A 27,967-nucleotide genomic window follows, 5' to 3' on the forward strand; every position below is an offset into this window, starting at 1 on the left:
GCAGACACAGACGTCTTTTAGACTATTTCTTTTGGCAGGGACTTCTTACAGTATTGCATTGCTTGGTCAAACGAAAATCCTCATTAGAGCCCTCTGTGAGCCTGTGACAGAACCCGTCCAGACTGGCTCAACATCCAGTCCTCACTGCTCTGTGTGTCCTGTTCCCCAGTCATCCCTCACAAGATCGGCCGCATCATCGAGGGCAGCCCCACCGAGCGCAGCGGCCGGCTGAACGTGGCCGACCGCATCTCCGCCGTGAACGGCCGCTCCATCATGGAGCTGTCCCACAACGACATAGTCCAGCTCATCAAGGACGCCGGCAACACCGTCACCCTCACCGTGGTCCCCGAGGACGGTACGCCACTCCACTTCCTGTCCAACATGCTCGCAACGCTGGCATCAGACCTACTGTACTTGGCGGTAGCCATTTTGTTGAAACTGGTTAATGCCAAAAACTGAGATTTTAGAAATCTAGTCTCTATTGTTCTGTGTCTGAAAGCTGCAGAGAAAGACATTTCCAGAAAGCTTTGTTTCCTTCTTGAGCATATTGTATCTAGAGTTTTAAGGATCTGCGAGGGTGTTTTCCTAGCTAAGCGATTGTGTTTGTGTGTTTAGAGAACAGTGGTCCTCCATCTGGAACGAGCTCAGCCAAGCAGAGCCCCTCCACACAGCACAGAGCTGTGGGCCAGCAGCCTGCCAACCACTCTGACAGGTACACAAACACACTGTCTCTCTCTCTCTCTCTCTCTCTCTCTCTCTCTCTCTCTCTCTCTCTCTCTCTATCTCTCTCTCTCTCTCTCTCTCTCTCTCTCTCTCTCTCTCTCTCTCTCTCTCTCTCACTCCTGCTCTCTCTCTTTCCATCTCTCTTTTCTCGTTCCCCCGACTCACTCGCTCTTCCAAATATGCACCCTCTGCATAACAAGTTTGAGCGAAAGTGGAATAGTTTCCAGTATTCGAGAGAACTACTGCTCGTGTAAATGTCCTCTCAGCAGAGCTGTGTTCAGGCTAAACTCTGCTCTGCTGCTCTTCCTCCTTCATCCTGCTGTCCTGACAGAGGAAGAGGAGGAGGGAGAGAGAGAGAGGCACCACGCTGCCTGCGGAGTGAGGGAGGAGCAGGGAGGATAGCAGGGAGAGGAAGAGAAGGGGGATTAATGGAGGGTGGCGCAGCCGGGAGTCTTCCTCCGTCTTTGATCTTCGTCTTTTAAAGAGATTACCTGTGTCGGGCTTCTAATCCATTACCACTGCAGCCCTGGATTCCTTCCATCATTATCCGGACTCTGTCCATTCTCCACTCATCCACCCATGCATTTATCCTCATTTACTCTTCTCTTTTCAACCTCTCAGAAGGCCTCCCCTCTGTCTCTCTCTCTCTCTCTCTCTCTCTCTCTCTCTCTCTCTCTCTCTCTCTCTCTCTCTCTCTCTCTCTCCTCATACACACATACAAGGTTGGAAGTCGATAGCGAGGAGCGAGACAGTTAGTTAAGCATGTAAAGGTTCCTCCCAGCCCAGCAGAGAGGCACTAAGATGAGTCAGTGTCTGGCGATAGCGCCGCTACCACAGCTAAACTCTCTCTAAGGCCTTGTAATGAGCTTCAGAACTCAGTGAAGCTTTCTGCAGCTGCCTGACACTACACTGTATAAGCAAGTCTCCCGTTTGAAAGAATTAGACATGCGAGAGGATTTCAGTGTCTGGCTTATGGACTTGGACAGTACAGGAAGTTCTTGGTGTGCAACATTTGTCTCCTTCATTCTCCAGGAACGGCAACTCTGAGGAGAAGAAGAACGGGGTTGGCTGGCCCGAGTACAGGTCCCTCCCACACGGAGAGATGGGAACACTGATAACCTCAGGCCCCAAGCAGGTGAGGCCACACGTCCAAAAACAGCGTGTTAAATGTCACATCTTGGAAACAGCCATTCGGTTCAGCAGTGTCTGCTCTTCAGCACACCCAGTATAACCGTTTGCCATAGGCCTCTTCTAGTTTGTATCGCAAAAGTTCACAGTGCATACTATACCGTATCCTTCCCTCCCCATGTGTGCGTGCGTGCCTGTGTGCGTGCTTCAGGGCTGTTTCGTGGTGGAGCTGGAGCGTGGGTCTCGAGGCTTCGGCTTCAGCCTGCGGGGAGGGAAGGAGTACAACATGGGCCTGTTCATCCTCCGCCTGGCCGAGGAGGGCCCCGCCTTCAAGGATGGCAGGATCCAGGTGAGTCCCCTCCCCTCCCTCAATCCCCCCATCCCCCAGCCTGCTATGGAGCAGGGCGCATTCACAGCACCAACAGGCATCCATCTGGGTCCAAGTTGGGGTTGGCTACACAGTGTGTCCTACTGTGAGGAGGTTCCATGCTACAGGAGAACGCCCCACCCCCCCATTGTAACTCTGCCGTGTGTTTCTCCAAGGTGGGAGACCAGATCGTGGAGATCAACGGCGAGCCCACCCAGGGCATCACACACACACGGGCCATCGAACTCATCCAAGCTGGCGGCATTAAAGTGCTGCTGCTCCTCAAACCTGGCCAGGGCTTAGTCCCCGACCACAGTGAGTGGCCACACACACACACACACTTTAGAAAATATACAACTGCATATTAGCGTTATCCTAATCTGTGTAATCTAGAGATGATGGCAGGGTACAGTATTTAGTCTTCTTATTCTCATGCATGTGGAAGCTGTTGCAAGCATGTCTTTACCTCTCTCTCACTCTGCCTCTTTCACTGTGCCTCTCTCACTCTGCCTCTCTGCTTTACCTCTCTACCTCTCTCTGTCTTGCGGTCTTGGTACTGTTCCTGCTCTCTCGCTCGCTCTCTCTCTCTCTTCCTCTTTTAGGTCAGAACTCTTCTTCTTCCACCCTGTGCTTCTACATGAAACCAGAGCATCACTAAAGGCCTCACTGCTTTTCTTGGTCTGTCCCTAATAACCTTGGTAAACCTCGTCCTCCTTCTCCTTGCCTCTGTCCGCTCCTCGCTAAAGTGCTCCTCCTAGATCCCAGAACCCTCATCCCTGCAGCATGAGTGCCTGTGGCCCTCCCTGTCCTGCTCATCAGACATGGATCTGGGTCCTGGTGGTGGGCTTGGGTCCTCTGTCTGAGCTAGTCTAACCGGCTGTAAGGGGAGGTGGGGGGGGGGGGGTCTGAGCTAGTCTAACCTGCTGTAAGGGGAGGTGGGGGGTCTGAGCTAGTCTAACCTGCTGTAAGGGGAGGTGGGGGGGTCTGAGCTAGTCTAACCGGCTGTAAGGGGAGGTGGGGGGGGGGTCTGAGCTAGTCTAACCTGCTGTAAGGGGAGGTGGGGGGGGTCTGAGCTAGTCTAACCGGCTGTAAGGGGAGGTGGGGGGGGGTCTGAGCTAGTCTAACCTGCTGTAAGGGGAGGTGGGGGGGGGGTCTGAGCTAGTCTAACCTGCTGTAAGGGGAGGTGGGGGGGGTCTGAGCTAGTCTAACCTGCTGTAAGGGGAGGTGGGGGGGGGGGGGGGGTGTGAGCAGGAGCACAAAGAGGCTGGTCAGCCCCTGAGGTTGTTTACAGGTTATTACAGAACCCAGGATGCTGCGGAACGCTCACCACATCCGTCTGAACACGGCACTGAACTAGAACATCTGAATCAATATGTGACAAAAGGTTGGAAAACAGATGGGATGGGCGTTCACCGGCATCAAGCTGTCCTAGGATGAAGTAGAATGTGTTTCCATGAGAATGTCCCTCATGGAAACGTAAGGCCATCTTAGCCCCGCTAAGACCATCTCACTGTCTGATTCTCCGTGGCATTCCTCTTCTATCCTGCTGCAGCAGTGCTCCTCTTATCAGCTCTCCAGGGAAATTGAAATGTCAAATCTTATTTGATGCAGGGCGATATGCATCTTTTAGTTTCAGCCGCCTCTGATTGAGTCAGTAGTAAATATTTGGAAGATTATAAAAGACACGACAGATAGTCGAATAAGAAATTGACTTATTTCAAGAAATTCCAATTACTTTTTTAATATAAAATCAGCAATGTGTCACCAAACTATATTCAGTATTGATGTTTAGTTTTTTTCCTCTTTGCCTGTTAGTCTTCACTAAAGGCTGAAGTATAAATGTCAATTTTGTATTCACTGTTCCTTTACATGCTTGTTTTCAGGTATGAAGGAGAAAGCTAACATTTCACCCTCAAGCGTTCCAAGCCTGCCTGCTTTTGACGAGCAGTCCTCCCCAGCCTCTCCCTCCTCCGTGTCCTTCTCCACCTCCCAGCCGTCCCCCTCCTCCACCAATACAACCGCCCCCGAGGAGCCCCCTAACCTGGACACAGCTGCAGCCTCCAGAGAGCCCCCCAGGGAGTACGCGGGCCAGTCCATCAGGCCCGCAGGCCAGCAGCCCCACAGCCACCACAAGAGACCCACCAGCCCCAACACCCCAGACAGAAAAGCCCACCCCAAGAGGAGTGAGCTGGTGTCCCACAGCGAGCAGCCAGCCAGCCCCCCGAGAGGCTCTGGGACCCTTAGAGCAGAGAGAAAGGAGCGCTCCCAGAGCCCAAGGAAGACCGACAGGGTCCTGTCTGGGGCTCCTGAGCCTAAGAGGGGCTCCCTGGAGGATGGAAGCCAGAGGAGAGAGCCCCGGGGCTCCAGCCCCAGAAAGAGCTCCAGGAAGGAGCAGGAGGCAGCCTCTGCTGCTGCTGTGTCCAGACAGCCCTCCAAGGGCCAGGAGGGGTCCCCCAGGCGCCCTGCGGGCCAGCAGGCCAGCCCTGCTCAGCCCCCCTCGGAGGTCAGAGACAGGAGGCGCAAGGAGGAGGACGCCGCAACTGCACGCAAGCAGGAGAGAGAGACAGGTGACAGCATGCCCAGAGGAACCAATGGGGAACGCAGGAAGGACAAGGGGGCTGAACGAGAGGCGGGGCCGGACAGATCCCAGTCTCAGACCCACAGGGAGAGGGCGGGGCCTGACGCAGATGGAAGCACCCTCAACCGGAAGGCTGGAAGGGAGAAGGAGAGAGAGAGAGAGCGAGGGAGGGAGGGAAAGGAGGCTAAACCCAGGGCGGCAGTGGAGGAGAGTAAGAGGGACACCAGGATCTCCAGCAGTAGCAGCCAGGAGCCCCCCTACGACGGAGGAACCATGAGCAAGAAGGCTCCCATCACCCCTGGGCCCTGGAAGGTCCCCAGCTCAGCCAAGATGCAGTCCCAGGGAGACTTGACGAGGGAGGGGAACTGACGCCCCCACCGACTGAAGACTCCCAAGCTTCTGTTTGTGTGCAGCGCACGCAGCAGTTAGAATGGACCAATGTCTTCTCGGCTGAGGATATTTGCATCACTGTGTTATCATCACATTGCCTGTCATTGCATATCCGTGCTTTTTTCCACAGTCTGCCTCACCTGCTTATACCTGAGTGGTGTGTCTGTGCCGAGGCGGAGCTTATGTCACAGGCAGGATGTGACACAGAGATCCCTCCTCTTGTCTGTGCCAAGACTCCTGTAGGGCGGGGCTAGTTTTAGTATCAGAGGCTTTGCGAGACTCTTTTCAATTTGATGAAAGGAAATACTTTCCCTTGCCGACTGATGAACGATGTTGTTTTCTGTCACTATGAAGGTTTTAAAGATTTCTGTCCAGGTAATCACTCACGAATCGCCCTCCGTTCGGGGAGGTGATTGGCTGCTCTGTATTTGATTGATGTAGAAGGAGGTGAGATTGCGGTTGTTTCCTCTTGAATCTGTGGAGGACGGTGGCGGTTGTCTCTTCAATCATGTTCCATCCATAACTAGGAACCCTGTCTAGAGATGTGACCAGAAAGTGCACATGCACGTGTAGACTCTTGAACCCTGGTGTTGTCAGCTTAGTGGTGGGTTTATAGATCATTTTGAAGCTTTATATGCATCTTATCAGAAGACCAGACACTTGTGGTTTAGGTATATTGTTTACTACATGTGTGTTTATAATGAAGCATACTGTAATTTATTAAGAATTATATGAAAAAAGAATATATCCTGTAAGTACACGTATCCATACTGAGCCATTTCACCTTTTGATGTTGTACCCTGATTACAGAAATGGAGCGAGTAGAGGAAACATCACCACTAAAGATATTTTTAACATTGATAGAGATCTTTGAGAAATGATACCTAACATAAGTCACAACATCTGTCTATTTGTGCACATGACAGTATTTGGTTGTGGTGTTATATTGGATGTATTTATACATTCTATTTCTATCCACCCACAGTCGGTTCATTTAGTCCCACAAGCCCATTCTGTTATTGTAATGTTTATAATTAACAGCTAGCTTTGGACCTAAAATGAATAATGTATACTACAAGATAACAGCTAGGCCTCTATATTTAGACATTGCTGTAGTTTCACTGAACTTTATAAAATGTGTGTATTATTTAGCTAGATGCCCCCTGATGTACATGCACATGTAGCTGTACAAATTCAGACATTTATAGTTTGGTTAAAAGTGAGACCTTAAGGTACAACATTGAGAAAAAAAAACTCTAAGTCTTCATTTAATTTCTCATCCTCCCAAGATCTGTACAAATTGTTTTGAACGTATGTTATTTGTGGGTTGTAGCCTAGTGGTTTGTAGACCTCTTGTTCACTGCAAATAGCTGAAAATCTGCACCCTCTTCTGGAGAAAATGTATACAACTCACATTCCAACATCAAGATGTATGGTTTACCCTGCCATTACACATTTGTTTCTTTGAATTTGCTCCACATTATTTTTAAGTACCCAAAGTCAATTACCCCAAATGTACAGAATCCTGATAGTAACAACTGAACCATGCATTGGCATAATCGTTCTCCTATAAATAGCTCAGAGTGCAGTAGTGTTACCTTCACATGTGAAGATTCCCCTAAACATAATCCATGTCAACTTGTTTGAAATGTGGTGTACAAAATGTGAATTCAATTGTTAATCTCATCTCATTATTGACTTATATATTATACAAAATGTCTCTTGAATCTTAGGGAATATATCGGGTTTTTTGTTAGTTTTTTTTTTAGATACCATGTTCTGTGTGTTCTGTATAATACTGTGGCCTTGCATTGCTTTCACAGAAAAACAGCCTTTTGGTCTCGACATTATGTGGTAGATGTAAATGTTCATAAATTGTACAGCACATGTATAAATACTTGCCTTCATTCAGAAAAGAATCTGTAAATCGCTCCATTATTTTTTTAAGTAATTGAGAAGAAAATGATATATAATTATGAAAGGAAATATTCTGGTCATGGCATTCTGTTCATGCACTGATAAATAAAGTTTTACTGAATAAACGCCGAAATATGTTATTATTTAGTACCAACAGCCATATTTGAAATGTACCATGACTGCATGCAATGTGTTTTGGCATATTATACACAGCACAGTGTTTTACCTTCAACGTTTAATGGATAATTGCCTACATATATATAATTGACATAAGCTGCGCGGTTGAAGCATGGCAAACGCATGACCGCTCTGAGTTTGCAAAACCATTACGTCAGCTCTAAAACTGAGTGCGTGCAAAAGCGCACGCACTCACTAACAGACGGACTACGACTCCCAGAAAAATAGAGGTCTTGACAACTACATAACCCACAAAGCCCGATATTGCGCGTGCGCAGATAGTATAAACAGCAGCAGAAACTACAAGTACTGTTCACTGAATGCTCAAAAGAACTACAATTTTTCATATACTTACGCAGTAGGCCTACGATATGCAAGCTCTTTAAATGTACGTGCAACATGGCTGCACAACTTGACTGGGTACGCACAAAAGTAGAAGATAAGGCAAGGGACAGCTTTGATAAATTAACTAAAGAGAAGAAAAAGAAGAAGAAACGGGAACTTTCGCCGTCCGCTGACAAACGCCTGAGATCCGAGAAAGACGCAAAGAAAGTGAAGCTCCATCATCACCACCACCATCACCAAGAACATGCTCAACAGCGGGCGCACCAGCCGCATCAGCAGCAACTCAATCAAAATGTTCGTACCTGCACCTCCGAAAAACCTGTCGTACATCACCACTATCACAATCATCGCCACAATCACATCAAAATAGTCAGGAAAGACCCTGCGTCACAGCATCCCCTACCTCCTCAACGCAAGGTGATACCCGCGGCGCAACATGAACAGAAGAGAGCTGTGCCCCCCGTGTTTCCTCCCGTTACGCCTGGACTGTTCACATTCACACCCCTAAAAGTGGCCAAGGACAAAAGCCTGGATAACAAGGAGAAGCATAGGGAAAAAGACCTCAAACTTAAACCCAAGAAAGAAAACACAGCGGCTAACGTTAAACATGCATTACTCAAGAAAAATAAAGGTGGGTTGGTCTTGACTCAAATTCAACTAATTGTATGTCCTAGTACATTTGGCAACAAATAGCCAACATTATCATGGGAATAAGGTATTCAGTCAATTCACACCTTTAACTAGATTGTATGTATTGGTTTCTTAATTTGTTGACAAAGCATCTGTTGATTATTCGGCCTTCCAACAGCCTACAGCACCAATTGCAATGCTGCAGCAGTAGCACCTGTAGGCTATATAACCCCAGTATGTTATGCAGAGAGAAGGGCACCTTTCTTTCCTCTCTCACTCGGGGTCTTCCCTCCTCAGAGCCCCGGCCCCGTGACGAGAACATCCGGTCTCCAACCCTGGAGGAGTACCTCCTGAAGAAGAAGAAGAAGAAGAGAAGGCACCGCGAGGAGGAGTGCGGCAAGAGGGTCCGCACACACAACCAGGAGGTCCAGACCGTGGAGCAGAACTCCCCCTCCCGACCTCCCGGCCCCTCTCTTCTGTCGAACGTGAAGGAAGAGAGGCCCTGCCAGCCTGCGACGGGTGCCAACGGGAACAGCATGCCTAAGGCAGGGCCAGCCCCCTTCCTGTCCCACCAGGACCACTACATCCGCAGCTCCTGCCTGCAGACCGGCTCCTGGCTCAGCCGCTTCATCCACGAGGAGAGGCAGGCCAACGGAGGAGGCCTGGTGCTGCATGCCTACGCTGACGAGCTGGCCTGTCTGCGCCCTGCGGACATGGACTGCTTTGCCCAGGAGTTCCTCAAGCTGGCGTTTTGTGAGAAGCCCCGGGGAGCGGCCCGCTACGCCCTGGCAGTGGTGCACAGGGCCGCTGCCTACCTGCCGGACTTCCTGAAATACTTTTCTTTCAACTTCCCCAACACCCCAGTCAAGATGGAGATTCTAGGGAAAAAGGACATTGAGACCACCACCATCGCTAACTTCCACTCTCAGGTAGAGCAGAAGAAAATAGTAGAATGGACACTGTAGTGTAATGTAGTCTAGTGGGATTGGCTGCATAGACAAAGCACTGCACAGGCTACACATAGTGTACTGTATCTTCAGTTCAAATGGTCACTAGCCATGGTCCTGGACAGCTACTGTTCTGGCCACTATAAACATCTGTGGTAGTGCTAGACTGGACAAAAACTGTAATAATTTTGTGGTTTTGTTCACATATGAAAGGGTGTGACAGTGACTAGGCTAGTCCTTAAGTCTGCTTTTCAGAGTTAACTGTGGTTTGAAGTGTAGTAGCCAGCTGTGTTAGCCTTATGGGTGTGACTAGAATGGTGCATTTGTCCCAAGTGGTGAGTGAGCTGTGTAGCCTGTTTGCCTTTCAGTAGATGATTCATTCCAAAGTACACCAATGTTAAACTGAAGCTGAGCGCTTGCCAAATTGAACCTGGTTGCCTAGATTCAAGGAGGAGTTATTGTCCCTTTGTGTTCTTTATTTGACAAGGCCACCACACAGTTTGCAGCTCATAAAAAAAGAGGGATATGGAAAAGGAGATGACATGAAATTAGAGTCTTGTTTAAGTTGCTGAAAAATTGCTCTAGCCCCAGGGATTCATATTTATGGTTTAACTGCTCCATTTATCCCTAGGGCCCAGCTATAGTTGCACACAGTATTGTATTCATTCATTTAGCAGACACTTTTATCCAAAGAGACTTCCAAGAGAGAGCTTTACAAAAGTGCATAGGTCACTGAGAGATAGCCCCAAAACATTGCGGGTAGCCAAAACATGAAGCATATACTGTGAAAAACCAAATAAGTGCCAAAGGCAAGAACCATAAGAGCATATAGTTAAAAAAAGTTACAATTAAACCACATGAACCTCAAAAGTGCAAGAGCGTACCTGTAGAAAGCAAGCAACAATAATATATTTCACAGCGAGTACAAGAATTTTAAATCAGTTACAACTAACCAACAAAAGCAACAAGTCTCTCAATAAGTCATTGTGATCCTGGAGGAAACTAACATCAGGTCCAGCAAATCATTCCTAAGTACCGTTGTACTCCCGGAACAACTGCGTCTTGAGCCTTTTCTTGAAGGTGGGGAGACAGTCAGTGTCTCTGATGGAGGTGGGGAGGTGATTCCACCATTGGGGGGCCAGACAGGAGAAGAGCTTGTGTTGGGACCGGGCGCTCTTGAGCAGTGGGACCACCAGATGGTTGTCAGAAGAAGACCGTAGGTGGCGGGTGGGGGTGTAAGGCTGGAGGAGAGACTTGATGTAGTCGGGTGCAGTCCCGTTCACCACTCGGAAGGTCAGTACCAGGGTCTTGAATCTGATACGGGCCGTGATGGGAAGCCAGTGGAGGGAGATGAGGAGCGGGGTAACATGGGAGCGTCTGGGTAGATTGAAGACCAGGCGGGCTGCTACGTTCTGAATCCTCTGGAGAGGGCGGGTTGCGCATGCTGGGAGACCGGCGAGCAACGAGTTGCAGTAGTCCAACTTTGAGAGGACAAGTGCTTGGACTAGCAGCTGGGTGGAATGCTCAGACAGGTATCTCCTGATCTTCCGGATGTTGTAGAGGGTGAATCTACACGACCGGGAGACTGAAGAAATGTGGGCTGTGAGGGAGAGCTTGTCATCCATGGTAACCCTGAGGTTCCTGGCAGAGGAAGAAGGGGTCACCGTCGCAAATCCCAGGGTGATTGAGAGATCGTGGGAGATGGAGGGTTTGGCCGGGATGATGAGAAGTTCTGTTTTGGCGAAGTTCAGCTGGAGGTTTGGTGCTTGGTCATCCAGGCGATGTCTGAGGCAGGCCTCGATCCTAGCAGAGATGTCACCCATGTCAACCCATGTCAGGGTTACCATTCCACCTTTTACAGTCAGAGCTGCAAATAGTTTACACAATGTTCTAATAGGCTACAACTGGTACATGAAACTACATGAACCAAGCATGGGTGAAGTGATTCAGGAAGTGATTTAGGAGTTTTTCTGTTGAAAGATCTTTAGTATTATTGTGCACACCAGCCCAGGTATTACCTGGCCCCTGACCTTATCCCCCTCCGATTCTGTTCCCTCTGCAGGTGAACCGGACCTACTGTTCAGGGACATACCGGGCTGGGCCCATGAGACAGATCAGCCTGGTCGGAGCCGTAGACGAGGAAGTGGGGGATTATTTCCCAGAATTCCTGGATATGCTGGAGGAGTCCCCCTTTTTGAAGGTCAGAAAAGTGCCCCTATTATATTTGTATTATTATGATGACAACTGACATTGAAACGTGTTCTGATCATGTGTTAGTGTTGCTCACTCTTGCGTGTGTTTGTGTGCGTATGCATGTCTGCCAGATGACTTTGCCCTGGGGAAGCCTCTCCAGTCTGAAGCTGGACTGCCGTTCCCAGAGTGACGATGGGCCCATCATGTGGGTCCGGCCAGGAGAACAGATGGTGCCGACCGCTGACATGCCCAAATCTCCCTTCAAACGGCGCAGGTACAGTAAGAAACACCATACTCGTTCTCCCGTTGGCTTGACAATGTCTCACCTGGAGTAGCATTTCCAAGGTAATTATAGATCCAATTATAGATCCAATTATATTATATGTAAGGATTCCTCACTTGTTCCCCGAAGGTCCATGAATGAGATCAAGAACCTTCACTACCTGCCCAGGACCAGTGAGCCCAGAGAGGTTCTGTTTGAGGACCGGACCCGGGCCCATGCCGACCATGTGGGCCAGAGCTTTGACTGGCAGAGCACTGCCGCTGTGGGGGTTCTGAAGGCTGTTCAGTTTGGGGAGTGGTAAGATCCTTCAGACACTGTACAGATGATTTAACTTGATAATAAATCATCACAATAGTGTACTCCTGGAATCCACATGTAAACCTGCTGCCTTGGCTCTCTAGGAGTAACCGGCCACGGGTAACCAAAGACGTTGTGTGTTTCCACGCGGAGGACTTCAACAATGTGGTTCAGAGACTGCAGCTGGACCTGTACGAGCCCCCAGTGTCACAGGTATACGTCCACGTCTAGTCAGATATGTGTCCAGTATTTCTTATACATGGCCGACGTCATATGAGAGTAAAATTAGTAAACTTTTTTACTACATAAAAATCCCTAGTCTGCAGACTTTGTAGAAATCTTCTGTGGCTGTGTGTGCTGTCTGCTGTTGTTTGAATCTGTGGGGTGACAGCCAGATCAGCAGGGTTTGACTTAGTTTGCAGTGTGAATGAGCAGCAGGAACAGAGAAAGGCTCCAGCGTGGATGACACAGTACGTCATCATCTCTCTCAGAGAGTCAGCTTCCGACAGGCTTTATCACGACCCTGCATGGCCTTCCCTCAGGACAGCGGCTGAGTGTTTCTGTAGACAGCAACCATGACCACAGTGACAGACTCCCTGTTTATGCCTGCTCCTCCCTCTTCATCCCATCTCTCTAGTGTGTCCAGTGGGTGGATGATGCCAAGCTAAACCAGCTAAGGCGCGAGGGCATCCGTTACGTCCGCATCCAGCTGTGTGACGACGACATTTACTTCATCCCCCGGAATGTCATCCACCAGTTCAAGACTGTCTCCGCAGTCTGCAGCCTGGCCTGGCACATTCGCCTGCGCCAGTACCAAACTGAGGGCCTGGAGGAGGAACACAGACCCAGCCACCAAAGCCCTTTCTCAGGACTGGTCTCCTCCCCTGCCCAGCCCCACACCCCCATGGCCCCCTGCGCTCACCCTCAGGCCCACACAGATGCCACCCAGGGTGGGATGGCCCAGACGGAAGAGCCCATCTTCCAGAGGTCAGACACTCCATCCAGAAATCCCCAGCCGGCAGCCCCTCAGCCAGCCAAGTCTGCCCACCTGCCCCCCCTGTACCAGGACCCCCAGCCCCGTGGGACCATCCTCCGGCTCGAGCCCTCCCACCTCTGAGCCCATGCTTCCACAAGCCCTGGTACATCACAGTGCCCACTACCCCTCCCCACACATCGATGGACCACACCACCCTTCAAACCCTCCCCCCTGAGTGGGGCTCAAAGAAGGACCATTTTAAACAGTCTTCAATTCTCCAGAGCATCTATTGTTCTATGTGTAGACGTTAGTTTAGAGATGGCCCTGGAGATATTTTCTTCTCTGCCAGTTTATAGATTTAAATAACTTGATACATTTGCTGAATGTCTAGCATTTGCTCCATACTTTATCTCCTAGTGTTTCAAAGCTAACTGTCATAACACCCCAAAATCTAGGTCAGGCCTGTATCATGTAAAACATTTATGGTAATAGATTTTTAGAGAACAGAAGTGCCTGCCACATTTAAAGAGCAATCATGCCTCTCAAATACAATTGGTTGTATTCTTGACCCAAATTTTATAACCTTTTGTACTCTTGAATTTTAATTCAATTTCATACCCCAAAAGCTATGGTGTTTTTATTTAAACTGTGCCACTTATATTGTGCTGTATCCTGTTTTTGGTGTTATATTTATTTGAACAGGATGATAGAGTGTGGATAGTTGTTTGGGATTCGCTGAGAGAGAGATCATTCTGGATGAGATGAAGGAACCTGTGGGTGGGACATTTCCCTTGGCATAACTGTTTCTGCTCAGCACTCAAGTGAAAAATGTCTATACTTTTAAATATGAATTGAATGTAATGTATGATGTTGTGTTCTGTTGCAAAATATATGAATACTGTCAGTGCACTCATGTCATATGTTTTATTTATCTGTATGTTAGCTGGTCATTTGTTATAAAGGATATATGGATGATTGCAACATAATAGGCTAAGTGGGAGAGCAGTGTAGTGGCAAAGGAGTCTGAATCTGTTTTGCACATTGTATACCTGGTGGTACATTAACTGTGTTGAAAACAAAGAACTACTGTAGCCTAACCGAGGTGTCTTTTTAAATGTAGGGCTGATGGCTGTTAATCAAATCAAATCAAATTTATTTGTATAGCCCTTTTTACACGCAAGCATGTCACAGAGGGCTTCACATATGCCCATAGAACTGCCCCTCAACCAACCTAAACCCTCAAGGAAGACAAGGAAAAACTCCCCAAAAACTCTCAACAGGAGAAAAGAAAATTGAAGAAACCTTGGGAGGAGCAATTCAGAGAGGGATCCCCTCCTCCAGAGACGGTTGGTGGGAGAGAGGAGCAGAACACAGGCTAAACATAGTCATACAGTGTCGATGGGTTTTTAAAACACCAAAATCCATTATTCAACTTTATAGATGTAGGACAGGACCGGGAGACTCGCGACCAGGTCCAGCGTTGGCTGACTGACGACCAGGCAGGTGCTGACAACTCAAACCCCCCACACCACAAGGGATGTGTGTGGGGGGGGACAGAGAGAGGAGAGCAGGGATTAGAGAATGCCAGGAGCAGCTAACAGTTACAGTCATAATAGAATGAGATCCCCACCGGTCAAGTGTGGACTGGTGCAGCAATGTTAGTCTGGTTGTTGATGAATGGCTGGTCAGCACTCCAAAAACATTTAATTCTTATGTCTGTGGTAGTCCCATGGAAATCAGCATAGGATGGAATGTCAAATTGCACAGTAGTAAGACAGTATAGTACTGTCGGCCTATATCTGAAAGCTCTTTTTGAATAAGCTGCCAATCTGGTTCTTGTTACAGAAAGCACAGAGTTGGTGTTCAAATGAGTGGGTCTTTCTGCCTCCATAAGCAGTTTGGCTCATGTGAAAACAAGAGATTTTGTTTGCTAGTAAACTTGAGACATATCAATACAGACAATGGTAAAGCAAGGCTGGAAATATGAGACCCCCGTGGGTTTATTTTAAAATAACTTTGTGACAGAATGACTGTACCATGCTTCCTTAATGGTCTGTAATGTCAATAAACTGTAAAGCCTGAAGCACAGGACATTTCATTAATGTGAAAACACAAGCTGTATTTGTGGGACTTCGTGGGCCTTTTGAATGTTTAATCTTTATCAAAGTGTATGTTACGATACAGTAGGTCACAATTTTATCTTTTCATCAAACAGACAGCTGTCACTGGGGTAGTATATTTATCGGCTTAATCAGACAGTAATTGACAAATCATAATTGACTCCTCATATTTGGGTTGTGGATTGCAGTCTGGTTATCAAGGCATTCTATGTGTTGTACTATCAAGCAATGTAACTGCATTCTGTGGACAAAGAGTCTAGATATTTTAGTTGATAGAGCTCCATTATAATTGTCTTGATATCCTGTAAAAAAAAAAAAAAATGCCCAGACTTTCTGTATTTTTCTAAATAAATATTTTTATTTTTGTTTTATTCGTACATTCTCTGAAGGATGTTGCTTTTAATTCCTTTTGTATACAGTACCACAGAATCACTTTTCACTAAGACTGTGTGACTGAGGTAAGAGACCCCACTGACACCCAGGTGTCGTCACTGACAGACAGTGGGAGCTGTAGACAGCTCATGCTGGTCCACTACTTCCAGAGCACATGAACTCCTTATTCAGCACACACGACAGAACAGTGCCTTACCGTTCATTGTTCCACCAAATGGTAAAAAGAAAATAGATTAAAGTTGTTTCCAAAAGATAATTTGTACCGTCATGTTGGGAGAATTAAACATCTCACATTTTGATCACGTAAAGAAAAAAAAAACCTTTTTGTTCAGGTAGCATAACAGAATGGAAGATTCTCACCAGGAGTTGCTTATACTTCAGTAAGCACTCGCTCACATTTACCCAAGGAATGGACACAGTTACAGTACAATCAATCTGTCGCCAGCAGGTCTTCAACATGTGCTCCTCTGCAAAGCTGATAAGAAGAGGATCATTGTACCCTGAGATTGACGGATGTCTAGTCTTCATAGGATCCTCCTACTTCAAACAGCCCATGGTCCTTCACATATATATTATATTAGAAATAATCATGAAAAACATTCTCCTTGTTCCATGCAAGGTTCCACTCCCTGAGAGAGGAGAGGGGCACAGCTAAAGTCTCACACCCAGTTATCAGGTTGACTCCTGGGGCCTTTGGGTTTCCCAAAGCGTTGCCCAAATCCTTAAGGAGAGAAACAACAAAAACAAAGTGAAGAGGGAGTTTATTTTCTGATTCTATTTGACTGAACAGTTATGTGTCACATTTTCCGCTGAATGCAGGGATAGGGTTTGGGTGGACTGGGCTTGTGTAGACCTACCAAACTTAAACACTGACAGGGAAGCGCTGTATGAAGTAGAAGGCCCGGAGGCGGCACATGGTGGTGGGTGGGCTACCTTTACTGTGGAGAACAGACACCATTAGCTGTTACAACTTCTTAGTATCTACTGTGATTCACTGAGATCATATCAACAAGAACTGGTGTTACTCACACTTTTGTTTCGACTTGAAAAACTTCAGACACTGAGAACAAATAGCAAAGGCTATCATTAGACAATGGAATCATGGCAAAATAGAATAGCTATGTAGCTATGGAACTGGAGTACTGTGTGTGACCTTTTGTATTTCAACAACAGTAGGTGAGTCAGTGTGGGTCACAGTGGGCACCTTTGTTCTGGACATGGCCTTCCCAGCAGACTTGTCAGACCAGTCAGTGCTCTCATTGCTGGGAGACCCTCTGCGCTCCACAGCCTGATCCTGCTGTACTGTCACCTCAGCTGAGAAAACACATCACAGAGGTTCATGTCATGTGTGGTCATATCAATTGAATCATCATTATCCTCCTCCTCCTCCTCATCATCATCATCATCATCCTGTTTCAAAAGAAGATGATTGCCTGCCCCGAGTCAGTGATACCGGAAGTGTTGCCGGTGTAGACCACCTCCTGTCAAATGTTTTAACTTACGACTTCCTCCTCCAGCGACGACCACAGGAGGTGGAGCCACAAACGGAACTGTCGACAGCGGTTCTGGAGTGGAAACGTACACCTATTAATACTCACACACATCAACTTACACTACAGAGCACTTGTATGGTGAGACGTTATTTATTCCCCAACTTCTTCCATAATGAACAGGGTGACACTGCCTCATAGTGGCAGATACCAGTTACTTCTGTCATCTTGACAGAGGCAGTTGAGCATATCAAGTATGATAACAGGTGACTATGTAAACAGCAGGTGAACAATAACTTGCTTCACCGTTTTCTGTCCAGTCCTCCTAGTGTGTGTTGGAGCATAGCCAAGAACAACAAGAATGTTGGAGTGAAAGACAAGTCTGGTGTTCAGTAGTGTTATTGCCACAGCTTACCTTGTATTGATCTCTTTGTTCGCACACTCTGAGGGAACGACAAGAAGACAAAAGAACACGTGTATGAACACTGATCCAACTGGAATTCTAATCATCTCGTTGGACGCATGTCCTTGTCACAGCTCCCTTCCTGCCACCCACTCACACAGCCCTGAGTGACGGGGTCAAGTGGTGCCCCTGTCTCACCTTGCTCCGGTTCATGACAGCATCCAGGAATCTCTTGGGCTGAGAGCTTCCCGGCCACTCTGAGGACGTGCCTATCCTCTGAGAGGCCTGGGTGACGCTCTGCAGGCAGGGGGCGCTGCTCTGGGGACCTGAGGGAGGAGCAGAGGCGGGAACAAGCCGTCAGAGAGAGCAGCCCCACCAAGCCTATGACCCAAGGTTTGTGATCGCATCATATGATCTACTTCCTCAATTGAGACGCATAGAACAATGCAATGGACACACTAAGAGTGGTGGTGATAGTCTCATCCCTGGTGGATGTGCTCATGTGTTGAGAAAGAGACAGACCACAGGCTCACCTCCCTCGGTCACCAGGATGAAGGACGCTGGGGTCCTCTCGGGCAAGGGCGGGGTCAGGCTTCTGGAAACTGCACCAAGAAACACAACGATAGCCAGTTACCAGCTTTCTGAAAACCTCTGCTGTTTTTATGCGTTGAGTTTGAGTTTCCACTATGTAGGGTCAGGTCCTTTCAGAATGTGGCCATGCCTCCTCTGCTTACCTTGGGGTGAGGCAGGGGGAGTTATATAATTGGGAGGGAGAGGTGGAGAAGGGAGGTCTGAGGATGTATAAGATGAAGTAGAGAAGCCTGATGCTGGCACTGCAATGGAAATGGACAAGACAAAGATAAACATCAGTGTAAACATCACATAACAGGTTCCACCTTTCCTTCTGTAATCCCGTGTCAGCATAACACTGCTTTGATGGATCTTGATTTTCCTCACATGATGTTGATATGTATATTTTGATGTTTGTCTGTATGGTATTAACCTTTCCAAAACATACCTGAAGGTTTCATGTTCACTTTTAAGCTCTGAGAAAGGAAGGGGAAAAGGATTTGACAATCTGATTGCAGCTGAATAACGAGTGAATCTTGTTTTATAAGTGGATCACTCTAAAGTTACAAAACCTGTATCAGCCAAATTCCATGCCAACCATTTGCTTACTCTATGTTAACCATTCGTTGCCTTGTCCCCGACCCCCACCTACCTTGCTCCTGGACCAGATTCGGTTCTCCAGCTGAGGTACTGGATCCTGTGTGTGTCCAGACCACTCTGAGGAGGTCCCCAGCCGGCTCCTGGACACGTCTGGCTGCTCCACCTGACCAGGAGCTGGGAGGAAGGGAGAAGAGGTTCAGCCTCAACAACAGTCACTAAACACCTGAAGTGTAACCAATGCTCCTCACACCTACTTGCGTCAATGGCCAACATGAACGATTCTGGGGTTCTGTCTGGGAGTGGGGGCACAGGTGAGGGGGGGCTTACTGGAACAGAGGGGAGAGATTCATTAGAAAACGTGTCAGTGCCATGCTGTGAAGATGACAATGACGTCATCCCCCACTCACCTCCAAGCTCCCTGAGAGCATCAGCCGCAGCGTTAGGGGGAATGATGACCTCTAACCTCTGACTGGGTTCGAAGCTCTCTGAGGGACAGACACACTCATATGTCACAGACAATATCAGTCATTGTGATGTCTTGATAGATCTACATGATGTGGGAATGACTGTCAAACTAAACATGAACGGAAGTCAAAGGAATTGAAAGGGACCACAAACGAGGTCAATGTAAACTCTGTTGCTGATGAATTGGAAACCATTCGACTATGATTTGCATTTGAGCTCTTGCTAAAGACAGGAACACACTAACCTGTATCTCCAGCCAGCAGGTAGGACTCAAGGGTCCGCTCAGGTAATGGTGGAGGGCTGTCAGACCTTGTGGAAGCTACAAATTCAACAATTTCACAAATACAAACCTGTTATTACCCCCTTTTATTGGAACTGTTTTGTTACTACGGTAGAGTATAGATTTTGTCATGGAGACTTATATTGTGACAGGTAAAGATGGTTACCAGGCAGCACCGGTAGCTCCATGGCCTGGTCGTTAAGAGCCAAACTGGGCAGGGTGGAGCAAGGGTTGTCCTGCCACTGAGGCAGAAGAGCCAAGCTCTCAACAGAACCTCCGGATGCCTCTGGATCCACAGGGGAGTTCGGCAAAGACTCAGGCCCAAAGTAAGGGTCCTCCACTGTGAGACAGATGAAGGTGGGGTCCTGGGAGAGCACCTGGGACATCACTGACTCCTCCCTCTCCATCTCCCTCCTGGTGGCCAGGGCAGTTGGTACTGTTTGGAGGGAGAAGGGTCTCTGTTTCTGCGGTTGACTGTCCCTCACTCGCAGGCAGCTCAGGACATCTGATGAGGACGGACCAGCTGCCTCAGCATCACACACCTCTGGCATTGACAAGGACAACGCAGAAACGTGATTGGACATCCCCCATGGCTCCTCCTCTACTGGGTAACTGAAAGACAGCAGCAGCATTAAACAGTTTCGATAAGATATCTTAAGAGTAGCTGGGATAAGTATGGCTCAGTGGTCGTCTGCTGGTTCCAATCTCCCTCTATATGTCTCTTTCTTGAGTCTTGATTTTATTTCAACCAATGGCGTTCCAGTACCTTAGCAATGTCTGTGACAGAAGTATGTCCTGTGTTTTGGGGCCAGACTTAAACTCTTCACTCAGGTCTGAGGACTCACTCTCACTGGCTGTGGAGATGAGGTAGGGCACCTATACGGGTCATCAGAAAGGAACATCACCACCATCATCAAACACCATTGATCAGAGAACTGCTAAGAAGCCAACATATAATTTAATGGTCTGAACAGACAGGCTGATAGTAGATGAGAAGAGTTGTAGCACATTGACTCCCAGAGTGTATTCATAGTCTGGAGAATCATGTTATTGTATCTTATGCCTTTTGCTTGTGTGTGTGTGTGTGTGTGTGTGTGTGTGTGTGTGTGTGTGTGTGTGTGTGTGTGTGTGTGTGTGTGTGTGCGTGTGCGTGTGCGTGTGTGTGTGTGTGTGTGTGTGCGTGAGTGTGTGCATGTGTGTACACTTTTCCTCACCTCCTCAGATTGCAGGTATCTCTCAAACAGGAACCTGATGGTTCTGTACACCAGCTCATATTGTTCCTGGGGAAACACACCAAACGTGTTCTGTTAACTCAGATGTCAACAGGGCTATGCTCTTTTATTAAGACAGAGATTTGACAGCAGGGAGTTGCTAACATTAGTAATCGCTGAAATAATGAGGTTCCTAAACTTGACCTTTTCGGAAAAGCGATGTCACACATTAAGATCTCACACAGAATCCTCGTCAGTGCGGCCTCACCACGGCAACAAATACGTAGATGAACATACACGTGACTGGAGTGTGACTTGTCACCTTAGTTTGAACCACTGAGGGCCTCTGAGTCCTCATATCCTGCACCAGGTCATAGATGTTGAAGTCCTCTGTGATCCGCTGAACACAAACAAACATACATCACAAATGTCCTTTGGAAGTGGTCACGGCGTGTCTGTTTGTCCATGCATCCGTCTGTCTCCCTCACCCGTGTCTTGACCAGGTTCCAGGTGTAATCGATGACACACAGGGCCCCTGTTCTTCCACAGCCAGCACTGGGGGAGGAACATCAGAAGCAGACAGTGAGAAGAACTATGACACACTGAAGCCTGAGTTCATCTCAGGCATACACATCTGCCCACATTAACCACAATGTATTGATTGTTTTCTATTGCACTTTATATATTAAGTATGTATGCCCTTTCTCCTGTGGGGTATGCTTGTGACTGAACGTTGTGTCCCTGGTAGCTCGGCTCTACCCAGATGCCCCACCTTGATGCCAGGCTAGTAGGCACTTCACTGTCATTCACACAGTTGTCATGATATCAACCACAGAAAGCCTAACTTTTGCACACACTTTAGCTGAATTATTCCACCAAGGACTAACTTGAATGGAGAGACATATGGTTTTTCAGAGGTGAAGGTGAAGTTAAGGTGAAGACTGTGTGAGTTACAATTGCTGCAGAACAATGGCTCTAGCTTAGCTTCACCACTTGACTTAAAGTCATCTGCATGCCTTTAGAAACACGTTGAGCAACCTTCAAAAGCTTGGCCCACAAACGGAATTTCCATTTGTCACCAACTGTGGTCACAGATTGCGGCAAAGATGACATCTGATGTAGACTGAGGTACAAATGGAAAGTTAAAGCAAATAGTTTGGTCTTAATGTGCCTATTTTATCATCTGGCACTGCTAGCTTTGCTTGTAGCTTTTGTTTCAGATTGGTTCTGTAAAATAACATTTAAAATATTGTTATATTTATCACCAGGCTAAACAGTGAGCAAGGGGGAAATGTATAAGCAGGATTTCACACCCGATGGGCTGTTGGTCATCCGCCCACACACACTTCCTGGGTGTAGAGTTGGGGATGTGCATAATCTTCAAGGGGGCAAGAACAGAACGACCGCAAATACATTTTTCTGTGTACACACAGTACAGTCTCTTTTGAAAGAACAACAAAATGATCAGGTCCTGCAAAAGGTATTGAGATGTAGGTTGGTTTCTCATGCATACTATGGGTGCACTGTATGGCTCTAACGCAAATTAGACAAGTCAGCCACAACTTTCTATGGTGATGCGGCCCAGAGACGCCCCAGGTTGAGCTAAAGTGAGCTCACTCTGTTGGGCTTTAAATATATACAGTAATTCCCATGTTAACAGGTAGTCATTTTCCTCCTAGGAGAGAGCTGGTCTCTGACCTGCAGTGGATGCAGATAGGGACGTCATCATGGGCCTGGAGGGAGCGCATGTCCTGCAGCATCTCCAGGATGGGGGGGATGGAGTCTGGCACCCCATGGTCAGGCCAGTTCATATAGTGCAGCTGGTGCAGAGTACGGGTAGACTGGAGGGCATGGAAGGGCACATATACACACACACACACACAGACACGCACAAATATACCCAAACACACCCAAACACATGTACACATGAGGCCTGCTGAAGTCACCAGATTATCATGATATGAATAACCAGTTCCACTATGCTGAAATAAGACTCAGGGTATAAACAACTTACAGAGTGATAGCTCAGCCTCAGTGTCCTGGTCAAATAATCCCCTTTACTGTCCTCCTTGTCCTGGATGAAAAGAAACCCAAAGGTAGCCATTTCTATTTGTTTTTCTAGCAGGTAGAAAATCTACTAATCTTTGCTGTTGTTTGAGTGTGGCATTGGGGTCATATTATTGAGCACAAAAAAATTTAAAGTTAAGAAAACATCAACAAACAAACAAAGTTTTTTTAATCTGTGCTTGTTCAGAATGTCTGATTCTGAAGTATTCTCTGTCAGTCATGAAATATCAGCATGGTGGTGTTGCAACAACTTGTGGAGACTGAGTAAAAAGACTATCTAGCCAAAGCAGGAAGTGGCCAGTGAGAGAGAAAATACTCACACAGTAAACTGAGAACGGGTCACACACAAAAGCCTCCTCCTTTTTCTCTGGCCAGTACCGCTCACACTTTTTCTGCAAAAAAGTCCAAACAGTGCCTCCAACTGAATACACATAGCAATATACAATGTGTCTCAAATAAAGAGTGAATGTGTCCATAACAATTGTTTTACAAGTAGTATGTAAGCCTAGCAATGATTCTCAATAGTGTACAGTGAGCATGGGAGCCAAAATCGGGAGCGCTCAGAGTGTTATGGAATGAGAAAGGGCCTTTACTCTGCCCATCTCAAACTCCCGACATGCCATCACGATGACCTGGAACAAAAGAAGACCAACATCAGAGATACAAGATGACAACAATGTGAAAGAAAAGAAAAGAGAGAGATAAAGGATGGGATTGGGGCGGGAGGGCTCACCTCAATGTTGTACTCCCAGACCATCCTCAGGAAGTCCAAAACTGTGTGGGGCAAAGGACCCTGGGTGGCAATGTAAGCCCTAGACCCATTAACCCCCTTCAGACAAACAAGATACAGTGTCACACATCATATATCATTAGTCACACATCTGCCAACCTGGCTGGCATACCACACCCTGGCCCACATGACCATGGCCTCATTATATCACGATAATCTCATGTTATGTAAGAGACACATTTCTGTTAAGACCCACATTTAGGAATATTTATGAAAGAGGGTCAGGATCCTGGCCCTTACTTTGATGAAGCTGGCATTGATGTACTCTGAGTCATTTTTGGAGGTAGGGAGGGAGAGTTTCACCCTGCTGTGGTCAACTGAGAGAAGAGAGAGGCAGGGGTGCATGGAGAGGGTTAGAGCGAGGCACAATAAATCTTACACGCAAAACGTAGCATTCATAAATACAATTTCACTGTTGCAGAAAGGTATTCCATCAGTGTGATAGGGGAGAAACTGTACTATAAAATACAATTGTTTGTCTGATATCCGTTTGGTGTGGTTGGAGCTCTCTATAAAGCATCCCTTCGACAGATGCCTCGACCTGAACTTTAGGAATTGTTACTCACAGGGAACAATGTCTTTGTATCGGTTCTTCTTGACATTCTCCTGCTTCTCTGCTGTCTTCGTGGGGTAGGTCTTGTCAGTACGGTACTTGGTAGACTGCCTTTTGAGCCTCTGAAAACCCAAAGATTATTGAAAAACTCCTACATCCTCATTTTCACATGACATTTTGACAGACTTGAAAGGTCATTTTTGAAACTGTGAAATTTCTGAGAAGTAAACCAAAGTAATATTTGCTGGACAATCCCTAAAAGTTTTCAAATAGTTTCCACTTGTCCTGATGGCCTTAAAATGTTGATGTTGTGAGCGAGGCACTCCTCTTTGCCTGTGTCAGGGCCTGCTGACCTGTAGTCAACACATCTCAGGTTTTACTCCTGTCTTCCAGGCATCCAGTCATGTGGCTCTCTTACTGGAATATAAGGCCACATGGCCGCTGAGCCTGCAGTGACTGAGGAGTGTGTGCAGCACTCCAAATAGAGTCACAACTCATCACTGTCTGTTTCAGACACACTGGTCTTTTTGTTCTGGCTCTGTTCTCACAGTGGCTCCACAGACAGAGCAGGCCTTGAAGACCATCATAAGCCTGTACTCAACAGAGCTCTGTTTGTCCCTAAAGGAAGTGATGCAAGGTTCCACTGTGTGGTCAGGGTGTCATGACAGCATGAGAAGAATATGTCATTATCTGTACACAGAAGGGGGTGTTTCGCATTAGTTATCAATTGCAGTTGATTTCCTTCCTTGTTTAATGGGCTAAAAACAGACACAAGCAATAGTGTTACAAGAGGAAGCTACAGGACAGTGGACATCTACAGACAGGCCGCGTCACTCCCCTTAACAGTTTTACACAATGTTCTTATTGCATTCCGCCACAGTAGAAGAAACCATTTGTAAAAGCCAATGTGACCACAAACTAGTACTCTCATACATCCAGTTCAAGTTACACACCCCATGTGAAACAGCACCAAACTTCAGAGACAAAGTGAACCATGATATGCTCATCCAGGATTCCCTGCACGATGAAGCATACAGCACCAAATGTAGCAGAAGAGGCCAGACGCAGAGAAGCACTCACCATGAACTCGCCAGCAAAGCCTCGATCTGTCTCGTCCTCTTCTGCCTCCTTGCTGTGCAGCTGTGCCAGGAAGCTCCTCAGTATCCAGGCTTGCCTCTCCATGGCTGGCTGTGTGCTGCCTTGACCTGCCTGCCTCTCTCAGGCATGTCAGGACACGGACATCTGCGGGGCCAATGGTGCTGATCCAAGGGGCAGCAGCCAGGTCTGGGGGATCTGGAGTGCTAGAACTGCTCTGGGGGGAGCCTGATTAAAGCAGAGGCAAGCAGCTCTCACATTGAGGAACTATGGTAAGGCTCTGTGGGGGCTGTTGTAGAGGAAGCAGCAGACAGTTAACAGGTTCTGTGGTCAGATTAAAAATAAAGCCACACCCCCGGGCTATCTGTGACTGGGTCCTAGAGCCGCCTGTGTGTGTCTGGTGGTTAGAAGGAAAGAGAGAGACAGTCATACGGAGAGAGGCAGAGGGAGGCAGTAGTGCCAAACAGCTGTTCCCTCCCAGCGTCAGAGCATGCTGGAGGTCGTCGAGCCTGTTGGACTGCATTCAGAACACCGGTTTGGGAGGAAGGGAGGGACAGAGAGGGGTGAGGGAAGAGTGACTGTGGCAGACTAAGACCTGTCTGCATTATCCTCCTGAGCCCAGCTGGTCCACCATAGCCTGGGCTAAGTGAAGCGATGCATGCACTGGAAAAATGCATCCTCTTCTGCAATCTACTGTCCTTGGTTCGGATGCCTCTTAATGCAATCATATAGTGATACTATTCTCTCTAACTAAATGTGTAGATCATGTTGTGTCTTTAACCGGGGCTTCTTCTTGTCCCCTGGCTAACTTATGGCGATCACCAGATGGAGAAGGAACACTCACAAAGAGGCTTAGCATTCTGAACACAGCCTTGGAAGGAAGGGAGGGAGGGACAGAGGGAAGAGTGACAGACAGTCTGCATGCTCATCCTGAGCCCAGCTGGTCCACCCTAGTCTGGGCCCAGTGAAGCAGTCACAGGTTATAGGTCACAATGTGGCATTAGCAACATTACAGAAATCTGTCCACAAAGCTGCAGGGATTCTCAGGGAGTCAGGTGGCTGAGCGGTTAGGGAATCAGGCTAGTAATCTGAAGGTTGCCAGTTCGATTCCCGGCCGTGCAAAATGACGTTGTGTCCTTGGGCAAGGCACTTCACCCTACTTGCCTCGGGGGAATGTCCCTGTACTTACTGTAAGTCGCTCTGGATAAGAGCGTCTGCTAAATGACTGAATGTAAATAAAATGTAAATGTAATTTTCACGTTTGCGTAGGCACTTCTTATTAGACGTGGGAACACGGGGAAAGAATAGAGAAGGACTGCATGAACCACATTTTCTTATAAGCTCTAATTAATAAGTAACATTGGCAGAACTGTTGTGGTTCATTGGCGTTCCATGTTAAACTATTTGAATATGTAGTATAGGGACATCTAGTGGATGGTTTGTAAAATTGGTCAAATATATTACTGCATGACGGTTCCCAATTAGATTTCCAAAAGGACCAAATTAAGGGCAAACATGGTTTTTTTTTGGAGACAGTTTTATGCGCGGATGTTACTTCTATTATGACATAATTATTAGTAGTGGTGTTGGGAGTCACACAAGAGAAACATTCTCCTATTTAATTATGAAATGCCCCTGGAGCATATTCTGTGCAAACAGTCAGCAAACAAAAATTGCAGCAAACACAACAGACAGCTGTTCCATTTCGGTTCGGTCACAGGACGAGTCTATTGCTAGTGAGAATGCCTTTGTTTTCCTCAAATCGGTGAGTAAACACACTCCTCCGCTAAAACTTCGACTCTTCTGGTTGCCGTGTAGCCGACAGGGGAACTTGCAGCGGAACAGCTCAACAACTTTTTTTTTCATTTTTTTTCACTTGCTTTAAAACTTAGGAAGCCATGTCGATTGCACATTGTTTAATTAACTCGGCATCGTGAAGGATTCTTATTCTATGTGTCTATTCCAATATGTAATGATGGTATTCAATGACACAAATCTGTGTTCTAGAAAGAGTGGTCTGGAGTCGCAGAGGTCCGATAATATCAGCTTTAATGCAGCAGTTGGAAATCAACAAGTACAGAGCTCTGGGGTTGTCTAAGTTTCCCTACCCGCAACAGAGTTTGGGCTGGTTCACGAAGTCCAACTGGCTATCTGTCCCCCCCCAGCATATATTTATACAGTGCAATTGAAACACAAGTATCAAAAAAGGGTTGAGCTTGTTCTCTCGTGCATCAGGGAGTTGTTCTTGCCTACGCGTCCCACCTGCTCGGGTGCCGTCTCCACCCGGTTTCAAGGTTGTTTCTGAAAATGAAGAGATAGAGACACAAAGAACAGCCTGCTTCCCACACCCAGTGTGAGACCCAATGTTTAAGCCTGAGCACACTTCTAAGTTCATAACTTTAATAAGCACAATGCATAACTTTAATAAGCACAATATATTCTTTAATCGGCGAATGGATTCTTAGCTCTTGCAACCTTCCAAGAAACGTGTAACGAGGCAGCTGTTGCGCTCTCTTGTGCCGATGTTGTTTTACACATCCCTTACAAAAAAGAAGTATACTTCAAGTTTATTTTGTAAGAATACTTAGAATAAAAAGTATACTATTATCATGTTACTTAAAGTATACTAGCAGTGTACTTATTTATATACTATTTTTGAGTAAACTGAATTGGCCCACTTTTTAGGTCACTTAGTACACATTAAAGTACACTGTACTTTAATGTATGTTTTTTTAATGTAACTTAATGTTTAGTGTATTTCAAGGTTTACTTTTGAATACTGTAAAGTAGCCTGTGTAGTGCACTTTCAGTTCATCAATTATACTTCCTAAAGTACTTCAAAGTATACTTTGGAATACTCTAAAGTAGCCTGTGTAGTGCACTTTCAGTTTATCAAGTATACTTCCTAAAGTACTTAAAAGTATACCTTGGAATACTCTAAAGTAACCTGTGTAGTGCACTTTCAGTTCATAAAGTATA

General features: G+C 47.0%; 3 protein-coding genes across 3 annotated transcripts in view; 2 read left to right on the forward strand and 1 right to left on the reverse strand.

The window, feature by feature from the left end:
* Positions 1-7,229, forward strand: part of magi3a (membrane associated guanylate kinase, WW and PDZ domain containing 3a) — a 39,627-nt gene extending 32,398 nt beyond the window's left edge. The window contains exons 17-22 of the mRNA XM_062460507.1: positions 170-355; positions 616-712; positions 1,756-1,858; positions 2,063-2,200; positions 2,395-2,533; positions 4,102-7,229. Coding sequence (XP_062316491.1) covers positions 170-355; positions 616-712; positions 1,756-1,858; positions 2,063-2,200; positions 2,395-2,533; positions 4,102-5,165 — 1,727 coding nt within the window. The 3' untranslated portion in view covers positions 5,166-7,229. The remainder of the gene's footprint in view (positions 1-169; positions 356-615; positions 713-1,755; positions 1,859-2,062; positions 2,201-2,394; positions 2,534-4,101) is intronic.
* A 342-nt stretch (positions 7,230-7,571) lies between these two features.
* LOC134018727 (lysine-specific demethylase 9) lies at positions 7,572-14,011 on the forward strand. Its single transcript, XM_062458922.1, has 7 exons — positions 7,572-8,256; positions 8,553-9,184; positions 11,265-11,402; positions 11,527-11,669; positions 11,808-11,975; positions 12,080-12,188; positions 12,613-14,011. Exons 1-7 carry the CDS (start codon positions 7,680-7,682, stop codon positions 13,090-13,092), a joined length of 2,247 nt encoding a protein of 748 aa, XP_062314906.1. The 5' UTR covers positions 7,572-7,679; the 3' UTR covers positions 13,093-14,011.
* A 1,013-nt stretch (positions 14,012-15,024) lies between these two features.
* Positions 15,025-25,103, reverse strand: ptpn22 (protein tyrosine phosphatase non-receptor type 22). Its single transcript, XM_062458923.1, has 27 exons — positions 24,974-25,103; positions 23,907-24,015; positions 23,581-23,657; positions 23,284-23,379; positions 23,144-23,182; positions 22,871-22,942; positions 22,498-22,557; positions 22,182-22,324; positions 20,972-21,038; positions 20,806-20,883; positions 20,487-20,552; positions 20,039-20,148; positions 19,439-19,884; positions 19,237-19,311; positions 18,935-19,012; positions 18,782-18,853; positions 18,580-18,701; positions 18,376-18,403; positions 18,092-18,190; positions 17,891-17,959; positions 17,556-17,683; positions 17,370-17,397; positions 16,967-17,029; positions 16,669-16,778; positions 16,494-16,524; positions 16,322-16,402; positions 15,025-16,185 (listed from the first exon to the last, which is right to left on the reverse strand). Exons 1-27 carry the CDS (start codon positions 25,073-25,075, stop codon positions 16,124-16,126), a joined length of 2,511 nt encoding a protein of 836 aa, XP_062314907.1. The 5' UTR covers positions 25,076-25,103; the 3' UTR covers positions 15,025-16,123.
* Positions 25,104-27,967: the final 2,864 nt, after the last annotated feature.

This window comes from Osmerus eperlanus, chromosome 4, assembly GCF_963692335.1.
Source record: "Osmerus eperlanus chromosome 4, fOsmEpe2.1, whole genome shotgun sequence".
In the NCBI taxonomy this organism is placed as follows: Eukaryota; Metazoa; Chordata; class Actinopteri; order Osmeriformes; family Osmeridae; genus Osmerus; species Osmerus eperlanus.